The following is a 19,917-nucleotide window of genomic DNA, read 5'->3' on the forward strand; positions in this document are numbered from 1 at the left end:
GTCGCATTTTAAAAATTTTAATAAGTAATTTTTTTTTAATTTCTGACATTTACTTCATGTAATAAACTGGGTGGAAAGAGTTAAATACTCATATTAATTTACTTGGTCGACATAGCCGGGAATGCCCATAAAAACATCACATTAGTTTATGCTGTAGAGCAGTGGTTCTCAAACTGTGGTACGTGTACCACTAGTGGTATGCGGGCTTCCTTTTAGTGGTACGCGAAGGAATCAAATATGTCATATGTACATGCTACTTATATTTAAAAAATTATCAAAAATAATTTATATATGAATATGATGACATATAGCCCATATTTACAGGTGTCCTCATTTTTACATTTTAAAAGCAAATTTTAATTTAAATGTTTTATTTATTTATTTATTTTTACCTATAAGCACAGTACACTGTTAATGTTCTAACTATTTATAATGTTTAAAGTGGCTGACACTAAAAAAATATTCATAATAATAGGAATTAATCTGCCACGTTTTTAAATATATATATTCAAAATAAACATACCACCCTCTCTGCTTTTATTTGCAAAGCACAGAATTTTATCTATCTGTTGGTTTAATTGTATTATTTGTTCCTTTCATATGAGTCCTTTGTTTACAGTGTAGTAAGTTTTATCTATTTGATAGCTCTTTGACAGATTAAGCAAACTGCCTTAGTCAATGACAACAGGCTTACTTAAATTTGTCTTATTTTAGGTTGATTCCTTAATATTGGGAAAACATGCGATATTGTTGAATATTGTGATGATAATATTTCTTGGGATTATAACATTTCCCTGGAGAAATTCTATAAAAATATTTTATAGTCATATTAAAATATTTCAAACATATTCAATACATAAATCTTATATCATCAGTAGGACTGCTTAATTTTGAAAAAAAATCATAATCACGAATATTTTGGTCTTAAATGTAATAACGATTATTCAAAACAATTATCAGTTGAAGTCAAAATTATTAACGCTCCTGAGAATTTTTTTTAAATAAATATTTCCTAAATGATGTTTAATAGAGCAAGGAATTTTAACAGTATTTCCTCTTTTTTTTCTTCTGGAGAAAGGCTTATTTGTTTTATTTTGGCTAGAATAAAAGCAGGTTTGAATATTTTGAAACCTATTTTAAGGTCAATATTATTAGCCCCTTAAGAAATATATTTTTGATTGTCTGCAGAAGAAACTACTGTTATACAATGAACTGCCTAATTACCCTAATTAAGCCTTTCAATCGCACTTTGAATCTAAATGCATGTATTTTGAAGAATATCTAGTAAAATATTATGTACTGTCATCATAGCAAAGATGAAATAAATCAGTTATTAGAAATGAGTTATAAAAAATATTATGTTCTGAAATAAGTTAAAGAAAAATCTTTCCATTAAACTGAAATTAGGGGGGGGGGGGGGGGGGGGGGTTGCTAATATTCGGGAGGGCTAATAATTCTGACTTCAACTGCATATATGCAGTTTTTTTTCCATCCAGCAAAGGAAAGAGAAATAAATACAATAGAATAAAAATATGAAACAAACTGTGCTTGAAGCATCTTCACTGTAAGAAAAACACTTTAGCTACAAAAGTCCTTCAGTCAAGAGCAGCGAGGGATGCTCTCCTTTAGTTGTTTGAATAATGATAAAAACAGGCGGCAGCAGAAATATTGCACTGTCACTTTAATGGTTTCCGTTTCACATGTCTTTTTATTATCAGCTCGTTTGTTTATTACACAAATGAGGGTTAAGATGAATAATCACTAAACACCGGGCTTTGACACCTATTTGACCATTAAATCGCTCAATTAAGATGACTTTAGATGTGTGCGCTCTGCTCGTCTCAGTGTGCGAATGAGACAGAATGCTGACTGCATGCTTCTGATTGTGTGTGCAAGCCGCACACAAACACGCGCACACACACACACACACACACACACACAAAGCATGCGGTCTTTCACGCTTTAAGAGCAACAAATTTGTACAACTAGAAAGGGGGAGGTATATGATGCAATAATCGCTTATCTCGATTAATGGTTTTTCATAATCGTTAGAAATCGAAAATTTTCGATTAATTGCACAATCCTAACCATCAGTTTATAAAATCACATGAAAACAGAAATTCATACCTCTGTCTGAAAGGCTCTTTTGATCTTTCAACATTGTTTTGTGTTTTAATTCTTTTTTAATCAAATTTTTTTTAACCAATAGTGGGAAAAAATAACTAGCGTTTGTCTTTAACAATATAGCTGCCCTGTAAAAAGTGTGTTTTTCATTCATTCATTTTCATCCACTTTTCTGGGGCCGGGTCGCGGGGGCAGCAGTCTCAGGAGAGAACCCCAGACTTCCCTTTCTCCAGACACTTCCTCCAGCACTTCTGGGGGATCCCGAGGTGTTCCCAGGCCAGCCGAGAGACATAGTCCCTCCAGTTTGTTCTGGGTCTTCCCCGAGGTCTCCTCCCGGTGGGACATGCCTAAAACATCTCCCTAGGTAGGCGTCCAGCTGGCATCTGAAACCGATGCCTTAGCCACCTCAGCTGACATCTCTCAATGTGGTGGAGCAGCAGCTCTACTCCGAGCTCCTCTCGGTGACAGAGCTCCTTATCCTATCTATAAGGATGCGCCCTGTCACCCTGCAAAGAAAACTAATTTCAGCCACTTGTATCCGAGATCTTGGGCTTTCTGTCATGACCCAAAGCTCATGACAATAGGTGAGAGTAGGAACGTAGATTGACTGATGAATCGAGAGCTTCGTTTTCTGCTCAGCTCCATTTTACCACAACGAAACAGTTCATCGACTTCATAACTGCTGCCGCTGCACCGATCCGCCTGTCAGTCTCACATTCTATTCTTTCCTCACTCATGAGCAAAATACTTGAACTCTCTCAAAAGACTTTCCTCCAAGTTGGGGATGTTAATGAGAGATTATGTTTTTAATTTTTGAAAATTAAAAGAAACAAGGTCCACATCTCTAGAATTTATTATTAGCTAGCTATACATATACTTTTTTAACAAGACAATGAGTCAAAGGCTTAGTTTAATCACTTGCTTTTTAGACAAGCATAACTGACACTAACTACAGTAAGAAAATTAACCTAATTTCTGCATAACTTCAGCAGAAAACAACTCTTCTCATTGATTTGAACTTTTACATTACATTCACGATAAATAGACACATTTAGTTCTGCTCAGTTGTTGGATGCTGAAAATGAAACCATTTTTTTTAAAGTTCAGGGACCTCATGTATCAATGCTGCGTACGCACAAAATCTTTGCGGACGCCAGGTTTCACACTCAGAATCACTCCCGTTTGGATTTACTAACGAGGAAATGAACGTGGGAATGTGCGCTGCTCCACGCCAGCTTTATGGTTGGCGTATGCACATTTTTTGTGCGTGTCTGTTCCATTGGCGACTTCTAGAGGCAGTTGTGTTATAAATTGCTCTCTACAAAGTGTCTGAGCCTTGCAATGGCAGCTGTATGAGACGGTTCATCTAGCAGGTATATAAGGTTTCCATACCATTCAGGTGACCAGGCAAACCTTTAAAGGGCATTTTGCAGTGGTCTCCTGTCTTCCCAGTGTAATGGGAGCGATCTACTGCCGCACATTGCTATAAAGGCACCATGTAAAGATGAATTTGCATGCGTGAATCAGAAACATTTCCGCTCAATAAATGTGCCAATAAAATATGATGCACATACTTATTAATGATTTCTACTTGTCTTTCTCGTGATAAATATTAGGCAAAATCTGATATGTAGTGGGGGGGGGGAAGAAGAATGAGTTCATTAGACGCTGGATTCGAACCGAGTTCATGCTTGAACGTGTCAAAACATGTTATCATTCGTTTTACGAGCAGCGATACTGAGACTGTTAAGGATACTACAACATTGTACTCATATAAATCACACTATTTCTTTTTTTAATCCACACAGTGCGATGTGCAGACTTAACTGTGTTAACCGCATCAGCTAAACTCTCACCACTCTATTTTTTTCTTTTGTTGTTAATTCCGGAGGACAAACTTGCAAAAAACACAATTTTTCTCTGTTCTACCTCCGAAGGCAGCACCTTCATTTCACATTCTGTTCAAAGTTTCTCTTTTTGTTTGCTTTTGTCATTGCTTTTTCGTTGGGTTTTGCCAAAGTAGAGTCATTAGTATATTCATACGGGGGAGGAGGCAGGGAGGGGTTTTGCGCTTGTGCATGTGCGCTCAGTTTCACGTTCATTCGGATGTACAAAAGAATATGCGTGGGATTCGGTGTACGCAGTGTTTCATACATCTGAATTTTTTTTTTCATTTACAGCTTTGTGCGTACGCAATGTTTTAGAATGATTTCCATTTTAAGTCTTCGTACATAAGGCCCCAGATGTGCAAGTCAGGCAATTGATACACCACTTTTTGTGATTTAGGAAGGATGAAAAACTTATTTTTAGGAAGGATGATTTGTTCTGTGCAATGTCTGGGTCCATTAGATCCTTTCGAGGTGCACCCACCTCTGTGAGTTCATCAACTCTTCCAGAAGCTGTGCCTGGATGACAGGCGTTTTCAGCAGTACTTCTGACTGAGCTGGTCCCAGTTTGGTTAGCTGTTGACCTGTGTCAGCAGGAGGATTTCCCCTCAAGACACCAACTACAAGCGCTATGTCATAATCATGCTCCTACTAGAGCAAACACCTGATTGGTTAGCATGGCACAAATGTTTACTAAAGTCTATACTTTTCAACCAGTGCAAATCACGCATTAAGCATGTTCAATGCTCAAAATGCTCAATTAGTGCTGCGTCATTCGCCTCATTCTCGTAAATAATGCCATCGGATGTCTGATTGCTTCTATGCATTGACTTAACATGTAAATTACTCACACTTGACGATTAATCCGTGTCTGGTGTAAACACACCATAAGCCTTTATTTTCTTTTGTGCCTAGTTATTCAAATGTATGTACCAGCTATAAATGTATGTGGGACTGCTTTGTGCATCAAGACTTTTCTTTTCGTCTTACACTTCACATCACATTGGCAGACTCTAAATACTTGTACAGACATCTCAAAATAAGAAGAACATCTGCACCTTGTCTACTGACCCCAATACAATGTTCCTGCAGCAGCTGTAGCTGACTTCACTCTTTTTTTTTTATGCTCATGCAGCAAATATAATAACTATTCCATCTAGCCAATAATTATCTGAGTGTCTTTATATATTGCATTTTGGTAATGTTATGGCCAAGCCGAGCCTAACCGTGCCATTACATGCTGCTGAAATGCACCTTTGGAGAGCGAGGCTACCAAAAGGCTGATGGTCATTAGCCGCGTTTCCACTATCGCACCTAAAGCGAGCGAGCCAAGGCCAGTCGCGTTCCCACTGTCACTTCCGGGGCCTAATCGGTTCAAATCGGGGCTTTCCTGGGGCCGGCAGCTGGCTTTTTTTGACCCGCCGAATACCTTACTACAAAGAGGGCCAGCCGGGGCTTCGGGGTGTAGTGAAAGGGGAGGCGGGGACAGTTTTCCGATTGCAGACGAGTACATGCGCCAAAAACATAAACAAATAAATAAAAAGAAAACATCTGAAACTAATTATAGGCTGGGGTCTTTTTGCATATGATCACTCTTATGTTTCTCTTTTAAATGTAAGGCTGTTGCATGAAATAATAAAGTAGTTTTAATTTATAAGTGACTTTTCTTTGCTGCATCCTCCTTGATGTTTCAATAACGCATAATAATCTTTACACCATATTAAAGACACAATTGACAGTAAAGGTTTTCGAGAGTTTTTGTCAAGTTTAAAAGGTGTGTTTGTGCGCGTTTAGATGCCTTTATGTGTGTGTGAGACAGAGGAAAAGAGCACTCCCTTCATAGCTCTGATACCGCGAGCGGCTTTTTTCTTTTCTTTTTTATTGTTTTAATTTATTTTGGAGATAATACACTATATGAATACAACAAAAAGACATTAAACTTTACAAATGTAGTGTCCACTTTTGTAGGCTCAACACAATAGTGTCATATCTAGATAAAATGTCCTAAGCTATATTAAAATAATTTAAAGAATTACAAATATCAGATATAATAAAATAACATTAAATAAATAAACCAATATAAAACTAACAAAAGCTAGCTGTAACAATTAGGTACTATATCAAACTGTTTTAAAGCCATGTTAAACTTTCATTTTTCAAAAGCCTATCTGAAAAAAAGATTTTAGATATTTTCTAAAAACGATAAACACTGGAGAATGTTTTACATATTATTTATAAAGTATTTGGATACGATGATATTAATCAAATCATGCAAACAGAGCATTTTCGGGGTGAGTGAAAGCAGAAACTAGGCGACCTTTTTTTCTGTCTTCAGCTGCGCAGCACTTTTTTGACGCATCGGGGAAAACTGCAAGTTCAAAATGTGTTCTGTGTCCTCAAACAAGTGTGTATGTTTTTAAATGACGTGGTAAAATTAAAAAAGGAAATTTTAAATACACAAAGAGCTTTGTTTGTTCATAGCTGCTGAGCGCAACGAAATATAGGCTATATTTTATTACGTGCTGCTCTTATGTGCTGAAACACTCAACACTTTCCTTTACTTAACATATAATAAGCAACATCTTTAAATAAAGGGAATCACCTATTTAGTGTCATAAAGCCTATTGGGAAAAATTAATGTTTCAGTTTTCTCAGGAGCATTTTGGATGAATGTTAGACAACTGAGGATGTTATAAAATTTTATATCGAGTTATTAACAGAGAATTTTATATATGTTGTTTTATATTATGGATGTGTGCACTCCCTGCGCTGGGTCCCTCCGTTAGTGGCAAGACCACTGGATTTCGATGCCAACAGTCGGCCGGCGAGTAAATGAATATGATGAATGAGAACACACAGGCATGTGCGTATAGACATACATTGTACTGCTGTACAGTAACGTGTCATTTGTTTGTTTTGGTTGTCCTAATTTTAATAGTTTCGTGATGATGTGATGTGCTTTATCTGCCTGATTCCCGCTGAAGTGGGTGGATTGAGTGACGTTCGATTCAGGTGATGTTCTGGGGGCGGGGTTTGCATGACGAGCTGTGAGCTACTAACCTGACAGTGGAAACGCGACATGATTTCGGCCTCACTGCTCAACCTCCCGGGCGATTGGCCCGGCCTGGCTCGATAAAAGCCCTGGCTCGTAGAGGTGTGAACCTATACTGGTCTCACGATTCGGTTCGGTTACGATTATCATGCCTGAAACTAGGGCACGGTTTCTCTATTAACAGACCAATGAAAATAAACAGTCAATATAACAAAATGTGTGGCTAGTGGACTCTTTGAATGTTTCATTGGTCTAGCCAGAGCCCAGACTTGAACCTGAAAGAACATCTCTGGAGAGATTTGAAAATTTCAAAAAAGAGATTTGGTCATCCAGGAACATGGTTGAGAAACACAAATTTAGGTGAAACATAGTATGTCTTTGAGTTTTGATGGAAATAGTATTTTTATTGATCATAAAATCAAGTTTAACAATCTATCTATTTATTTGGTTTTCTATAGGTTAACGAGCATCAGTTGCCACAAAAAAAAATAATAATAACTCAACGCAATTTGAGGCATGCCTTGCATACCTCTCTGCTACACCACTATAATGTTATTCACTCAGTACCTCTACTCTATCAGTATTCAAGTGTCAAGTATTTAGGGTAAAGAAGATTTTTATTTTATGATTTTTAAAATGGTTTGTCTTCAGACTCACTTGGGATGTTTAATTCTCATCTGTTTTGAAGTTGACACTTTTTTCATTAATGTTTTTTATTAATGTTTTTCACTAATAAAGGATGTTTTACCTCTCTCCAAGATTAGGTATTGCTTTTTTTAGAATATATATATATATATCTCATTTGGCGGCAATGTGCTTGCATGTCATCATTTAGGTTATCTAAATGTAACGATTAGGATTATATTATTGTTAATTAACAATTATTATTATAAATTTTCTAAGATTTCAAACTAGCTTTCTCAAATTAGAATTATGGACTACTGTTTGTACAATTTTTTTGATTTTAGGATTTTGGATTAAGGCAACAAAATTTAACCAAAAAAGTGCTGTGAATACTTTCAGGGTGCACTGTAAACTCTGAAAGATGCATAAACAACAGACTCTATTAACCTTTAAAGATTAATTGTGCAGAACCACAATTGCCATAAGCAAGCTGAGTTCTTGTTTGTGTGTGTTTTAGCTTGCTCCCAGATATATGATGCAGTCCACATGGTTGGATGAAACCATCAATGCTGTAGTGGCAGGACTCAACACAGCCGTGTATGTCCGAGACTTGACCCCACGCTCCAGACCCCGCCGTAGAAGAAAGACAGGTGATAAAATAAGCCATCATATATACTTTAAAATTTGTTTGTTTTATATTTTAACTTCTCTGTGTAAATTAAGGGTGATTCGTTTGTTCCTGTCTGAACTAAATGTGATTCCCTTAATAGTTAAAAGAAGGAAAAGCAAAAGTAAATCCTCATCAACCTCAGGTGGGAAACCAAGCAGGGGAGTGAAAAGACGCAAACGTAAAGTCAGGAGGTCAAAAGTGAGACGAAAACTGGTGAGTTCTTGGTAGATGTATAACCCAGGTTTTATGCATATTTTTAATGTTTTTGTAGCCTGATTTGTTTATAGTTTGTTGTTATTTTTGGTTTATGAAATCTGTGATATACATTGCTCAGCATTTAGGAGTACACCCCATTTTGAAAATGAATATTTTATCCATTTCTCAGGGAATATGGGTAATATATTGGTGCATTTGAACAAAACAGATTTATTAAACAGATATATTTATTAAAATAATATTTTAGTCTTTAGAAATGTAAAGACAATACATTTAAGTTCATGCAAAATATTGCAAAATAATTTACAGACTACAAGATTTCAACAGAATTGTATATATATTTTTTCTCTTGATTTTTGCTGTTTTTGAAAATTTTATTTTATATTTTTTCCTAACATATAAATTTTGGCTACTATTTTTTTTAAATGTTGTAAGTTATTTTGTTAGTTTAGCTCCAGATTTGGCTTAAGTACTGACTAAAGAAATGTATATGCACAAGTACAATATTTTGATGCATCCTATAGAAAATATAAATTTAAATGAGAGATTTGTGGGGATATATTCTTCTGTGCTGAGCGCTGTAGGTGTTTACTGATTGTATGTATTGTTTTAACTACTCTATAAAAAAAGACATGGAAGTTTGGAAATATAGGATAAAAGTGGTAAGCCAAAATGTTTTTGCCCCATGAGGTGGTGAAGAAAGAAACTAATTCCAGAGGCCGAATTGCACGGAGTCTAGGGATTAAGAAGCCCAAGTCTGGTTCCATCATTCCCTCTGTTTATCGGCCTTCAGAGTACAGTTTAGGAAGTATGAGGGCAGAAATTGGAGCAGCTTCCCTTTCTGTCTATGGAGATCCCTTTGACCTGGACCCTTTCAATGATAGGTGAGGTTTCACTGAGCTTACGTGTAATGTTTTTATTTATTTATTTATCTATTTATTTATTTTTATTTTGCTTATATTTGCCAGATTTTTACACATTAAAATATTTTCTAGGTAAGTCATTCTTGAAATATGTTTTGTTAGGGAGGATGAAATTCAAGTTTTGACACCATCCTCTGTTATGGATGCTAAACGTCGAGGTCTCTCCCGCTCTGCATTACGGTCACATCAGCCTGTGGCTAGACCCATATCTGCCAGCCTCTCCAGGTAACTTGTATTGAAGATGAAATTACTCTTTAATGCCAGAGTGAAAGAAACAGATTTTTCTTAATTCATGGTGATAAATATTTGCATAATGAACACTGAAAATGTTCTCAATGTTAACGGATGTGTAACTTCAGGTTTGTGGTGATTTCCAGGCAAAGTGTGACTATCCCACAAGTGGGAGTTGTTGCAGAGGAAGCCCCCGTTTCAGACCTTTTGGGGAGTATCCTCAGTGGTCAGAGCTTGCTCCTAATGGACAGTTCTGATGTGGTCATTAACAGAGATGGTTCCCTTAAAGCAGCCAAATCTGGTAAGTCATGCATTGGAGGCTTTTATGTAAGTTACCACCATTGGTTACTTGCCCAGTTTAACACTGAGTTTGGTTTTGCAGTATTCACTACAGAACATTAAACTAGGTATAGTATGACTGATTATGATTATACAACATTTTCAGATCTCTACATCATCCTTCTGTGAGATTACGATATAGGATAGTATTGCATTGGGGTATGGCAGTGTTATATTTACTTATTTGGTCATTTATTTAATAATTTTTAAACATTTAAGAGCCTTTCAATTTAAATTTTACCTATTTAATCATTGACTTCCTTTGCATTATGTTTTTTCTGGGAAAATAAAATAAATTCAAATCACTGCAATCTTCCAGCTAAATAGGTTTTGAGATTATTATTTCAAACATATTCGATTTATGTGGTTACCCTTGACCCGCGGGACTGCCGCAACAAATGCATGAAAACAAAGGGAAATGACATTAATCTACACACAGAAAAAACAAGGATGCTAAAAGGTCTTTTTAGACAGGAGGCGGAGGACTCACCGCTCTAGGTAGAGGTGTTTTCTCCAGGTTTTCTTCTTTTGAGCACAGCTTCAGATTTTATCATCATCACAGAAGTAATAATCAACAAGGTTACATTTGTATTTGCTAAAACCTGTGGTTTTATTTCCTGAAGAGTGTGAAATAAAAATATATAATGCAGTTACACAAGTTCGTGCAGTTTATGACTTTTTGGCAAGGGCTATTTGTAGATATTTGTCGCAGTCAGTATGGATATTGTCCACACAAATAATTCAATGTGTGAAGAGCCCTGGAATCTCTTGAAATTATTATTTATTATTTTACAGTAACTAGTAATGCCACTGCCTGAAAAAGATGCCTTCTTAATGACTAAAAAAGCTGCCTGGTGCCCAGTAGCAAACAATGGAGTGTGTTGTAATTTCACTATTTCAAGCATTTTATCTGTTATGTTCTGTAAAATAGAATTCAGGTTGGTGGCAGAATGTATAATATAGGCTTATAGTGAATGTCAATCCAATTTTTTTTTGTATACTTTTCATTCCTTTTGCTGTTCTGAATACTATTAGGTTTAGATGATTGTGAAATTTTTTTTTTTTTTTTTTTGCATTTTTAAAGGCTGTGCTTTTAGTGAATGTGGTGCTCAGACACTAGAATACACTGCACATTTTTTTTTATAAATAGGAAAAGTGGGGTCACTGTACCGTTAAAACACTCACAGTAACTTGGTGTGTTCTATTACAGTTAACATTTTTTCTATATATACAAAATAGGGTGCCATTAGCCCTGAATAATGTATGTCTTATCTACATTTATTCTTTACAGTGTCCCTTTCCTTGCCAAGGAATTCAACCACAGGTTCAGGAGAAATGGGCAACACACCAAGTTCCGAAAGGCTCATGTTCTCATATGGAGAGGCTGGTCTTTCCTCCAGCCCATTGAGGGAGCCTTCACTAGTACAAAGTTCCCCTGGATCCAGTTCTACACCACAGAATCCCACATCTCCACACATACAAGCTCCACATCTTTCTCGATCTCAAAATTATCCTCAAATGCAGCCTAGAGCTCCTCACAGACCACCTAACTTAAACTTATCAAGACCTGAAAATGGTCACTTGAGCATCAGTGGGGTTAGAAGTGAACCCTTCTCAAGGGTGTCAAATGGCTCTTTTGATTCTGCACCTCACGACAAGGATGGTATTGCACGACAACCACCTATAAGAAAGGACCCTCCCAAGCCTGTATGGGTGGATGTTTCTGTATTGCCAAGGATACCAAAAATTAAAAGGGATAGTGGAAGTAAGAGTAGTGGAAGCAGTAGAAGTGCTTCGTCTGTTCCTTCAGGGATGAGTTTGGCGGGAAATTCAGGTAGAAAGCAGGCTGTTGATAACCGAGAAACAGGTACAAGTCAGCAAAACAGGACATTGGATGTGCAAAAGCAAACAGTTGATAGAACTGGTGCTTCTTCTTCATTTTCTAGTTCGTTCACCTCCACTGCATCATCCTATAGTGCCTCTTCAAACTCACGCCCATCATCCTCATCCATAAGTTTTCGTATAAACTCTAGTGGAAACCCATGGCAAACTCGACGACTTCTGGCATCAGGAGGGGCTCTGTTTGGAGATGATGAGGAATCAACAAAAATTAATAATAAAAGTAAACGGATACTGTTGTCTTCAAGAAAAAAGAAAAAAGACGAAAAGTGTGAGGTCTATGACCCCTTTAACCCTACAGGGTCTGATTCCTCTGATAATGAACCAGAAGTTGAGGGTCTTGAAGATAGTGCCAAAAATGCTCGGTCTCAAATGTCAGTTGGGGTTTGTGAGGACATCTGTAATCGAATCAAAATTGAGCCTGTGGATATGGACCCAGTTAGAGAAGCAGGATCAGAAATTTGTGTAGAAGTTAAAACTTCCACATGCAAACCATGCCAACAGTCACCACATCATTCAGATCCAATGAATATTACTGTTCCCTCAGGAGCTTCTGTTAGTTTTACAAAATGTGAGACTATGCTGGAACCTACTAGTTGTGAAACATTAGGAAGCTCATTTTTGAAAACTCAGGAATGCACCAGATCATCGTGCACTGACAGAAATGTGAAGTCAGAGCTAAATTTCAAGATCGAGGCAGAACCAACACCCATTAGGCCCCAGTCAAAGTCTCTTGAAGAATCTCTATCCAATCTACAACAAACTTCACAACATAACCTGGTGTGTAAAGAGCTTCCTTCAGTCAGTGGGGTTTTGAATGCAACTAACATATCGGTGGACAGGGAAGAAAAATCTCACCAGTCCCAGAGCAAAGATAATAAGCAGTCACCATCAAACTGTCAAAGCTTTCATTATAAAGATTGCCACAAAACAAAACACTCAAGATCGAAAGAAAAGAGAAGGTCACGCTCAAGGTCAAGAGATCGGAGGCGATCACGCTCAAAATCAAAAGAGAGGCAGCGCTCAAGGTCGAAAGAGAGGAAACATCTGCATTCAAGAGACAAGAGGTGTTCAAGTTCCAGCAGTAGAGAGAGGAGTTCAAGTGGGAAAAAAGTGATTTGTGAGAGGAGTGACAATAGAGGAAGAGAGAGACAAAGAAAGAGGCCAAAAGAAAGAAGGTACTCCCGATCTCGTTCATATTCTAGATCTAGATCACGAGAAAGAAAAAGCATGTCAAAGTGTCAGGGTGACAGTAGGTCAAAGAGGCAGAAATCAGAATTAAGATCAACATCTAGAGAACGAAAAAAGCGAGAGGATCAACTAGATAAATCTCTACATAGAGAAAAGAGTTTCCAAGAATCTATAGAGCCAATGTCTATTGAATTACATGAGGCTTCTGTTGGTGCAAACAAGACTACAGAATCAGTGAAAATGGAGAGAGATGCTAGACTGTGTGATCGTGAGATTATGTGCATTAAACCATCAATTAAAGAGTTGGAGCCTCGATCTGTGAACAAGTCTCATGGGCTTGGGTCATCAAAACATGGTGACTGGTCTAGAATATTAAAAGATGGAGCGGATGGCATTTCGCTTGACCTGCTTAAGTCCACAGAAATTAAACAAGAGGAACTTTGGCCCATTAGTGCTGTCAGTGAGTTTAAAGACATCAAAAAGGAGGATGAACCCAATTTCAGTTTGTGTAGAGAGTCGGGTGGTGTTAAAGAAATAAAGACAGAGATTGAGACTGTAGGTCTTATTAGCAAGGAATCACCAGATTTCAATAAAAGCAAGTTGTACAGTCCTGATTTAGAAAAGGGCTATGCTGGTTTTCAAGATGAAATAAAAATGGAAGAAATGATCATTGGGAAAGAAAAGATAAAAACTGAGCAAATATGGCCCGATGAAGATGAGTCACCAATCAGTGACAACCCTCTTGTCATCAGTTTGGATATACATGATATAGATGCTTTGGACATTAAAAAGGAGCCCACTGAGTCATATCATTTGCCACCTTTGGAAGAGGATAAGAAGATGTCACCTCTTCAACTACCAATTCTGCCAATAAAGCAAGAACCTGTTATTTCTTCTGATGAAGATATCAGTGTTGATTACTTGATCGATAATTTGGACTTTATTAAGAAAGAAATGAGTGAGACCTTTATGCCTGACTCAGCAGAAACTACCAACCCCAAGTTTTCCATTCCCGAGTCTACAGCTGAGAATACACAGAATTCTGAAACCGTTCCAGCTGTTTTAAAGTCTAAATCTCAGGGAAAGAGAGTTACTTGGAATTTGGAGGAACCAGTAGAACCTCAGTCTGAGAAATTAAGCAGTAAGTACTGCTTTGATTTTACATACATAGTTTTGCTTTCTATTCACATTTAGTGTGACATTTTTGCAGGAATTTGGTCTTTGGTGATTTGATGTTGACAATGTCCAGGATAAGAGGTGTTTGTATTCCTTCTCCTAGAGCGCCAACAACCAGAGGAGTATTGCACAAAAGCAAGATAAACCATTAAGCTGGCATTGTCATACTATCCCGGCTGAATTTACCCTTGTCTCAGTTGCATGAAAGCAGGCTAAATTCAGTTACTAAAGAGATGTATTCTTTGCAGCTAGCCTGCTCCAGGCTAACAACCAGGCTAAGATTAACCCTAGTGGTTTGTATTTTAATTTTATTGTCAGTGCTCCTAGAAATAATGTGTGTAACTATTAAAATTAAAAATATGTGCCAATTGTAGTAGCAATATATTTATATATGTTCTTATATGGCTATTTCAAATTAAAAAATTTGGGGGGCAGGGATGGGTTGGTTGGCAGATACATATAAGAAATATAATATAGATTAATGATTAGAGAAAAATAATATATACAGTGCCCAGCATAAATGAGTACAACCCCTTTTAAATATTTATATTTAAATCTGTTTATCAATAAGTTTAGACAATATATTTGTGTACAAAGCAGTGTTTTAACAGTTATATCTATGAAAATAAGAGTTTGATGTAAAAGAGAGATCTATGAGGGGTCAACTCATTTAGGCTGACATTATGGCATTGTTAGAAAGAAATAGAGTCTAAATGAAGTGATATATAAATGAACAGATGAAGGTAAAATAAGCTAGATAAAGTAAGATAAAATCAATGTCATGATAAATGTTCTGAGTATGATGAATGTCCACTGATCAAATTTAAGGAAAAGGGAACAACTTTTTTAATAAGCCGCCTCATGTTTCTATTAAATCTCTTCATGGAAGTAAAGGGAGTTTCAAAATCAGTCAGAGGGACCAGATTGATGGGTGGGAACGGCACTGAACTTGTTACCTGATTTGCTCACATCAGGTTTTATCCATGCTTGCATCGATTCTGTGATCGATCCCGTGGTCTGTTCACAAATATTGTAAATGTGCACTTATCCTGGCTATCTACTCTGGGCTTGACGTAGCGGGTCTTTCTCATCCTGAATCCGCAAACGTGCTTCAGACTAAGCCATGAGAACCCGATTAAACTAGGTCAAGCCTGGGGTTTTCTGCTATGCTGACTTTTTTGTTTTCACTTTTGTGCAATACCCCACTGGAAAGCTTAGCTTAAACTTTTCCCAACATACTTGACTGAAAGTTTAAAGCCTTTTATAGGTGTTTATATGAAGTGGAGCTACATTTATTTTGGACATTGGCTTTCAGGAGCAGAACACCCATGGTGTCGTCTTTTTATTTTATTTGAATTTTTTTGTGTTTAAATGGCAAATCCTGCAACAGTTGAGAAATGAGATATTGAGTCAGTAGAGTTTAATTCATACCTTTAGTCACACCTGGCTCAGAATACATAACATAAAATTATTTATTTAAAGAAATATATATATTTTTTATTGTGTCTTTAATAGAACTTGCTATGTTTAAACTAAAACTCAAGCAAGAAGGATCGCGGAGATCTGCAGCAACCCCACAACTCTCTAATCAGGTAAAGACTTTACCTCTGTTTGTAAGGGATAGATCATAATTTACTCACACTTATTACCATTTTTTACATGTGTAATTTTTTTGTTCTCTGGGAGCTATTTTGAATACAGTCTCAGCCTCAGATGTCACGCAATGCACCACTTTCAGACCTGTGGTTAAATGCATGATGCATATGACACATTTTTCTGGAAACACTTTAGCAGATTCTTAGTCGTCATCTAATGTAAAAAAAAAAAAAAAAAAAAAAAAATTATAATAAATTTGAAATATATTTTTTAGAAAAATATTTTGTTTATGTTTACAGGATTTCTGACAGCCTAATGTGCAACAATTTTAATCAGTCCACCTGAAAAAGTTTGATTGTATTAAAAAGCTCTGATGTTTACATGATGATGGCAGTGCTTATTAAGAGATGCATACTCAATGCAGAATTCCTAAAACTCTGTGAGACTTGCTTCATGGTAGTTTTAGAAGACATTCAAGAGTTTAGACTGAGGCCCTTAAAGGAAATTTAAAAAAAAAAAAAAAAAAAAAATATATATATATATATATATATATATATATATATATATATATATATATATATATATATATATATATATATATATATTTTTTTTTTTTTTTTTTTTTTTTTTTTAAACTAAGTATACCGAATAGTTATGGACCATGTGTCATAAATTTTTACGTTAACCAATTTGATAGTTTGCTCCCACACATCACCTACTTGTGCGGGTTAAAATGAAAGAACAGGCACAGTGGCTGGACATTAGTCAAGTGTTCCGTTCTCTATAACTGTTTGTCGGAATTAAAGAGTTGCAAGATTTCACAAAATAGATGTGTATTGACATGATTTTCTGTGAAATGCACATTCACTGTACATGGTTAGTAATAGCATGGTTAATGTTGTGGGTGTTTTATTAATGTCTTCTGAGACATTCATGAATAAGAGAACGCCTTTAACGCCAAATAAGGCATCTTTCCAAACAGTAATGTTTTTTATTTACTATTTTTTTATGCTCAAAAGCATTTGCTTTTATAGAATAAAGAAAATGTTCACTTTCAGTAATTAACGTTTGTGTGATCTTTATGTAGAAAATGGGTGACCTAAATATGTCAGCAAGCTTTGCTAATATACCATTACCAGTATTGATATGATTTAAACTTTTATTTAGTCATTTTTAGTCGTGAATGACTAATGCACTTGTTGCATAATCAGCTGTTAGTTTGCATATATTTCCACACTGAAATAGGATTGGTTTGTTAATAGTATCATTATAAATGTTGCATCATGTAGTTGCTTTAAATGACCGTAGGGTGTCATAATGTCACTGTTGACATTCACAATTTATTTCTTACTCTCACAAGTTGAAACACAGCTTATGCATTTTCTATTGTACCCACGTGACTGAAACTGAAAGCAGACATACAATATAAGGCTTCGCTTCACAAGAACTGAAAGTTAAAGTTGCATTTGCATGGGAAATTGAAATCCAAGGAGTGTCCCTGACAAAGACCAGTCAATCAAGGATTATGAGGGTCATTATGTTTATGAGGGACATTATCAGGGTCATTATGAGTTGTTAATAGAATATTAGCTAGAGTATGTAATAAAAATAAGACAATGTTTCCTATTTCATTGGGCATTTTTTTATCAACAGTTACGGGTACTTTGGTGCAAGAATTTCCTGAATCTTTTTTTTTTTTTTTTCATATTAAAGGATAAAGCTTCAAAAGTCACAGCAACACTCTCCAGCCTACAGTCTCCCCAAGGCGAATCCAGCAAACCAAAATCTCGCAAAGACGTTTTACAGGACCCCAATGAGAAAGAGAAGGTGGTTGGAGTATGTCACTGCACAATTTCATCACATCTGTGATTTTAAAATTCATTGATGTCATTCATTGATGATTTAAAATATATATATATATATATATATATATATATATTTTTTTTTTTTTTTTTTTCCTTTTTGTAGTATATGAAGAAGCTTCATATGCAAGAGCGAGCAATAGAGGAGGTCAAGCTTGCCATAAAGCCCTTCTATCAGAAAAGAGACATCACAAAGGAAGAATACAAAGAGATTCTGCGTAAAGCTGTTCAGAAGGTAATTGTGTGATCACAGATGATTTCTTTTGCTGTTGTGTTTTTACTTCCTCCTACGCATATGTTTTTCTGTTACTTCACTACATAGAGCCATTTTCTGAATTAATTGTCATGTTTTTTTTAATGACTCTAATGATCTTTGTCTTTTTTTAATCTCATTTTTCAAGGTGTGTCATAGCAAGAGTGGTGAGATCAACCCAGTGAAGGTAGCTAATCTAGTCACAGCCTATGTGGAAAAATATAAACATGCAAGAAGACACAGGAAAGAGGAATCTGGGCAAAGCCGCCATGAAGATGTCCCGAATGACTTCCAAACTTCAGTATGAGGCCGAGGGTAACTGCTAAATCCTTTTCAGACCACATCTTTTGCAATCAGCTGTAGATTTGATCATTTTTAAAGCTGCAGTAAAATAAGAAACTCTTAAGGGCTCAATGTCTTGTTATCAGTTAACCCTTTTAAATATTTGGTTTCTTTTGGATGTGAAGATTATTGGAAAGTATCTAAATATATGATGTGTAAAGAAACTTTTTGTTGTTTAAAGTCCCAGGAAGTTTAAGTTTCTCGACAGGGTCTTGCATCATCAGACTAAAATATGACAGATTTGTGTGTAAATATGCATCATATATGCTCAATAATATTAGGCTTGGTGAACACCAAAGTACCATCATGTACAATTAGCAAAAAATATAGTTTTGTGTATGAGCATTATGTTGTTATAAATTTCAGTTCACTCATATATGCACAACTTTTGGATTGTTCTGTGTTTCTCAGAAAGCACAAAGCATATTTATTTAAATTAAAATCTTCTTCTGATATCCAGTCTTGATGAGACTTTGGAATCACTGGTAACCTGTGATGACTTTTCTTTTGAAATTTTTTTAATGATCGAATATGGGTAAAAGTTGATGTAGGCTATGTCCTCTTGGAACATTTTAATGTATACAGAGGAATTTGTTCTTGTGATTCATATCAAATTAATCTCCGAGATAAAATGAAGCATTTTATTCATCACTACTAAAGTTTCACTGAAAAGTGTAAAGAACATAACAGAAATTAATGACTGTAAAGCATCATTCAAAAGGTCATTTTACTAATTGTTGGTTTAATTGCTTGAGAAATGTTTCTACATTTTTTTTACCATTTATCTCATGTAACTTTAGTTTAATCTAACAATAAGGTGGGCAAACAAAATTGGCCTTTGTGCATGTGGCAAATTGTCGAGATCTAAGTTGATCCTGATCAAAGATTTTAATCTCTTACCCTTAATGAAAGTTATACCGGTCTATGTGATTAGTCATGTATATTGGCATAAGTACATTGCTGTTTTTGCAAATACATTTGTTAAATTCTTTATATAATAAAAATATTTCTTTGGATTTATTAATGATTATCATTTTTTTTTCCAAAAATCAAAGAATTTGGAAAAATTCTCATAATTCAGTTTTAGCTTATGTTATATGATTCATCGAAAGTCACCTGACAAAGTCTTGTTGCGTATCCAAGTTTTATGAATAACAAATAACTTGAATTCTAGGCAATCATTTGCTATCAGAAGTGGCTTATATGAAAGGCAAATGGCTCTAGATTGTTTATTTTACCAAAATATAATCTGATCATGCCTTTATTTTTAATTGTTTAATTAGGACAGTAAGGTCTGACTGTGGTGAGAAAAAAGTCTTTGTCACTTTGAAGATTTCTGTGAGAATCCAATAGGTTTTCTGCAGTATTTGTGATGATGGGGATGCAATTCAACATGATCTATCAGAAAAATCTACCTTTTGCCATATTTCCAAATGATCAACTAAAAGTCAAGTTATTATTTGTTGCTCTTACTACTGGGACCAACAAGACTTGTCAGGTAGTGTATTGTTAAAGTCTTTGCAGTATAACTTG

The 19,917-nt window shown here is 35.8% G+C and overlaps 1 protein-coding gene across 12 annotated transcripts in view; it reads left to right on the forward strand.

Annotated features, from left to right (window-relative positions):
- phrf1 (PHD and ring finger domains 1) overlaps positions 1-19,917 on the forward strand; it is a 49,437-nt gene that overhangs the window by 21,960 nt on the left and 7,560 nt on the right. For 3 of the 12 annotated variants that reach the window (XM_073943171.1, XM_073943170.1, XM_073943174.1), the window contains exons 9-18: positions 8,204-8,336; positions 8,457-8,569; positions 9,263-9,456; positions 9,598-9,720; positions 9,873-10,027; positions 11,357-14,296; positions 15,847-15,923; positions 17,641-17,754; positions 17,896-18,024; positions 18,191-18,357. In XM_073943171.1, the coding sequence (XP_073799272.1) occupies positions 8,204-8,336; positions 8,457-8,569; positions 9,263-9,456; positions 9,598-9,720; positions 9,873-10,027; positions 11,357-14,296; positions 15,847-15,923; positions 17,641-17,754; positions 17,896-18,024; positions 18,191-18,349 (4,137 nt within the window). In that variant the 3' untranslated portion in view covers positions 18,350-18,357. Of the gene's footprint in view, positions 1-2,044; positions 2,489-8,203; positions 8,337-8,456; positions 8,570-9,262; positions 9,457-9,597; positions 9,721-9,872; positions 10,028-11,356; positions 14,297-15,846; positions 15,924-17,640; positions 17,764-17,895; positions 18,025-18,190; positions 19,405-19,917 lie in introns of those variants that run through there. The other 9 variants (XM_073943168.1, XM_073943167.1, XM_073943172.1 and 6 more) reach the window with 5 other exon arrangements.

This window comes from Danio rerio, chromosome 25 (genome assembly GCF_049306965.1).
Source record: "Danio rerio strain Tuebingen ecotype United States chromosome 25, GRCz12tu, whole genome shotgun sequence".
NCBI classification, from domain to species: domain Eukaryota; kingdom Metazoa; phylum Chordata; class Actinopteri; order Cypriniformes; family Danionidae; genus Danio; species Danio rerio.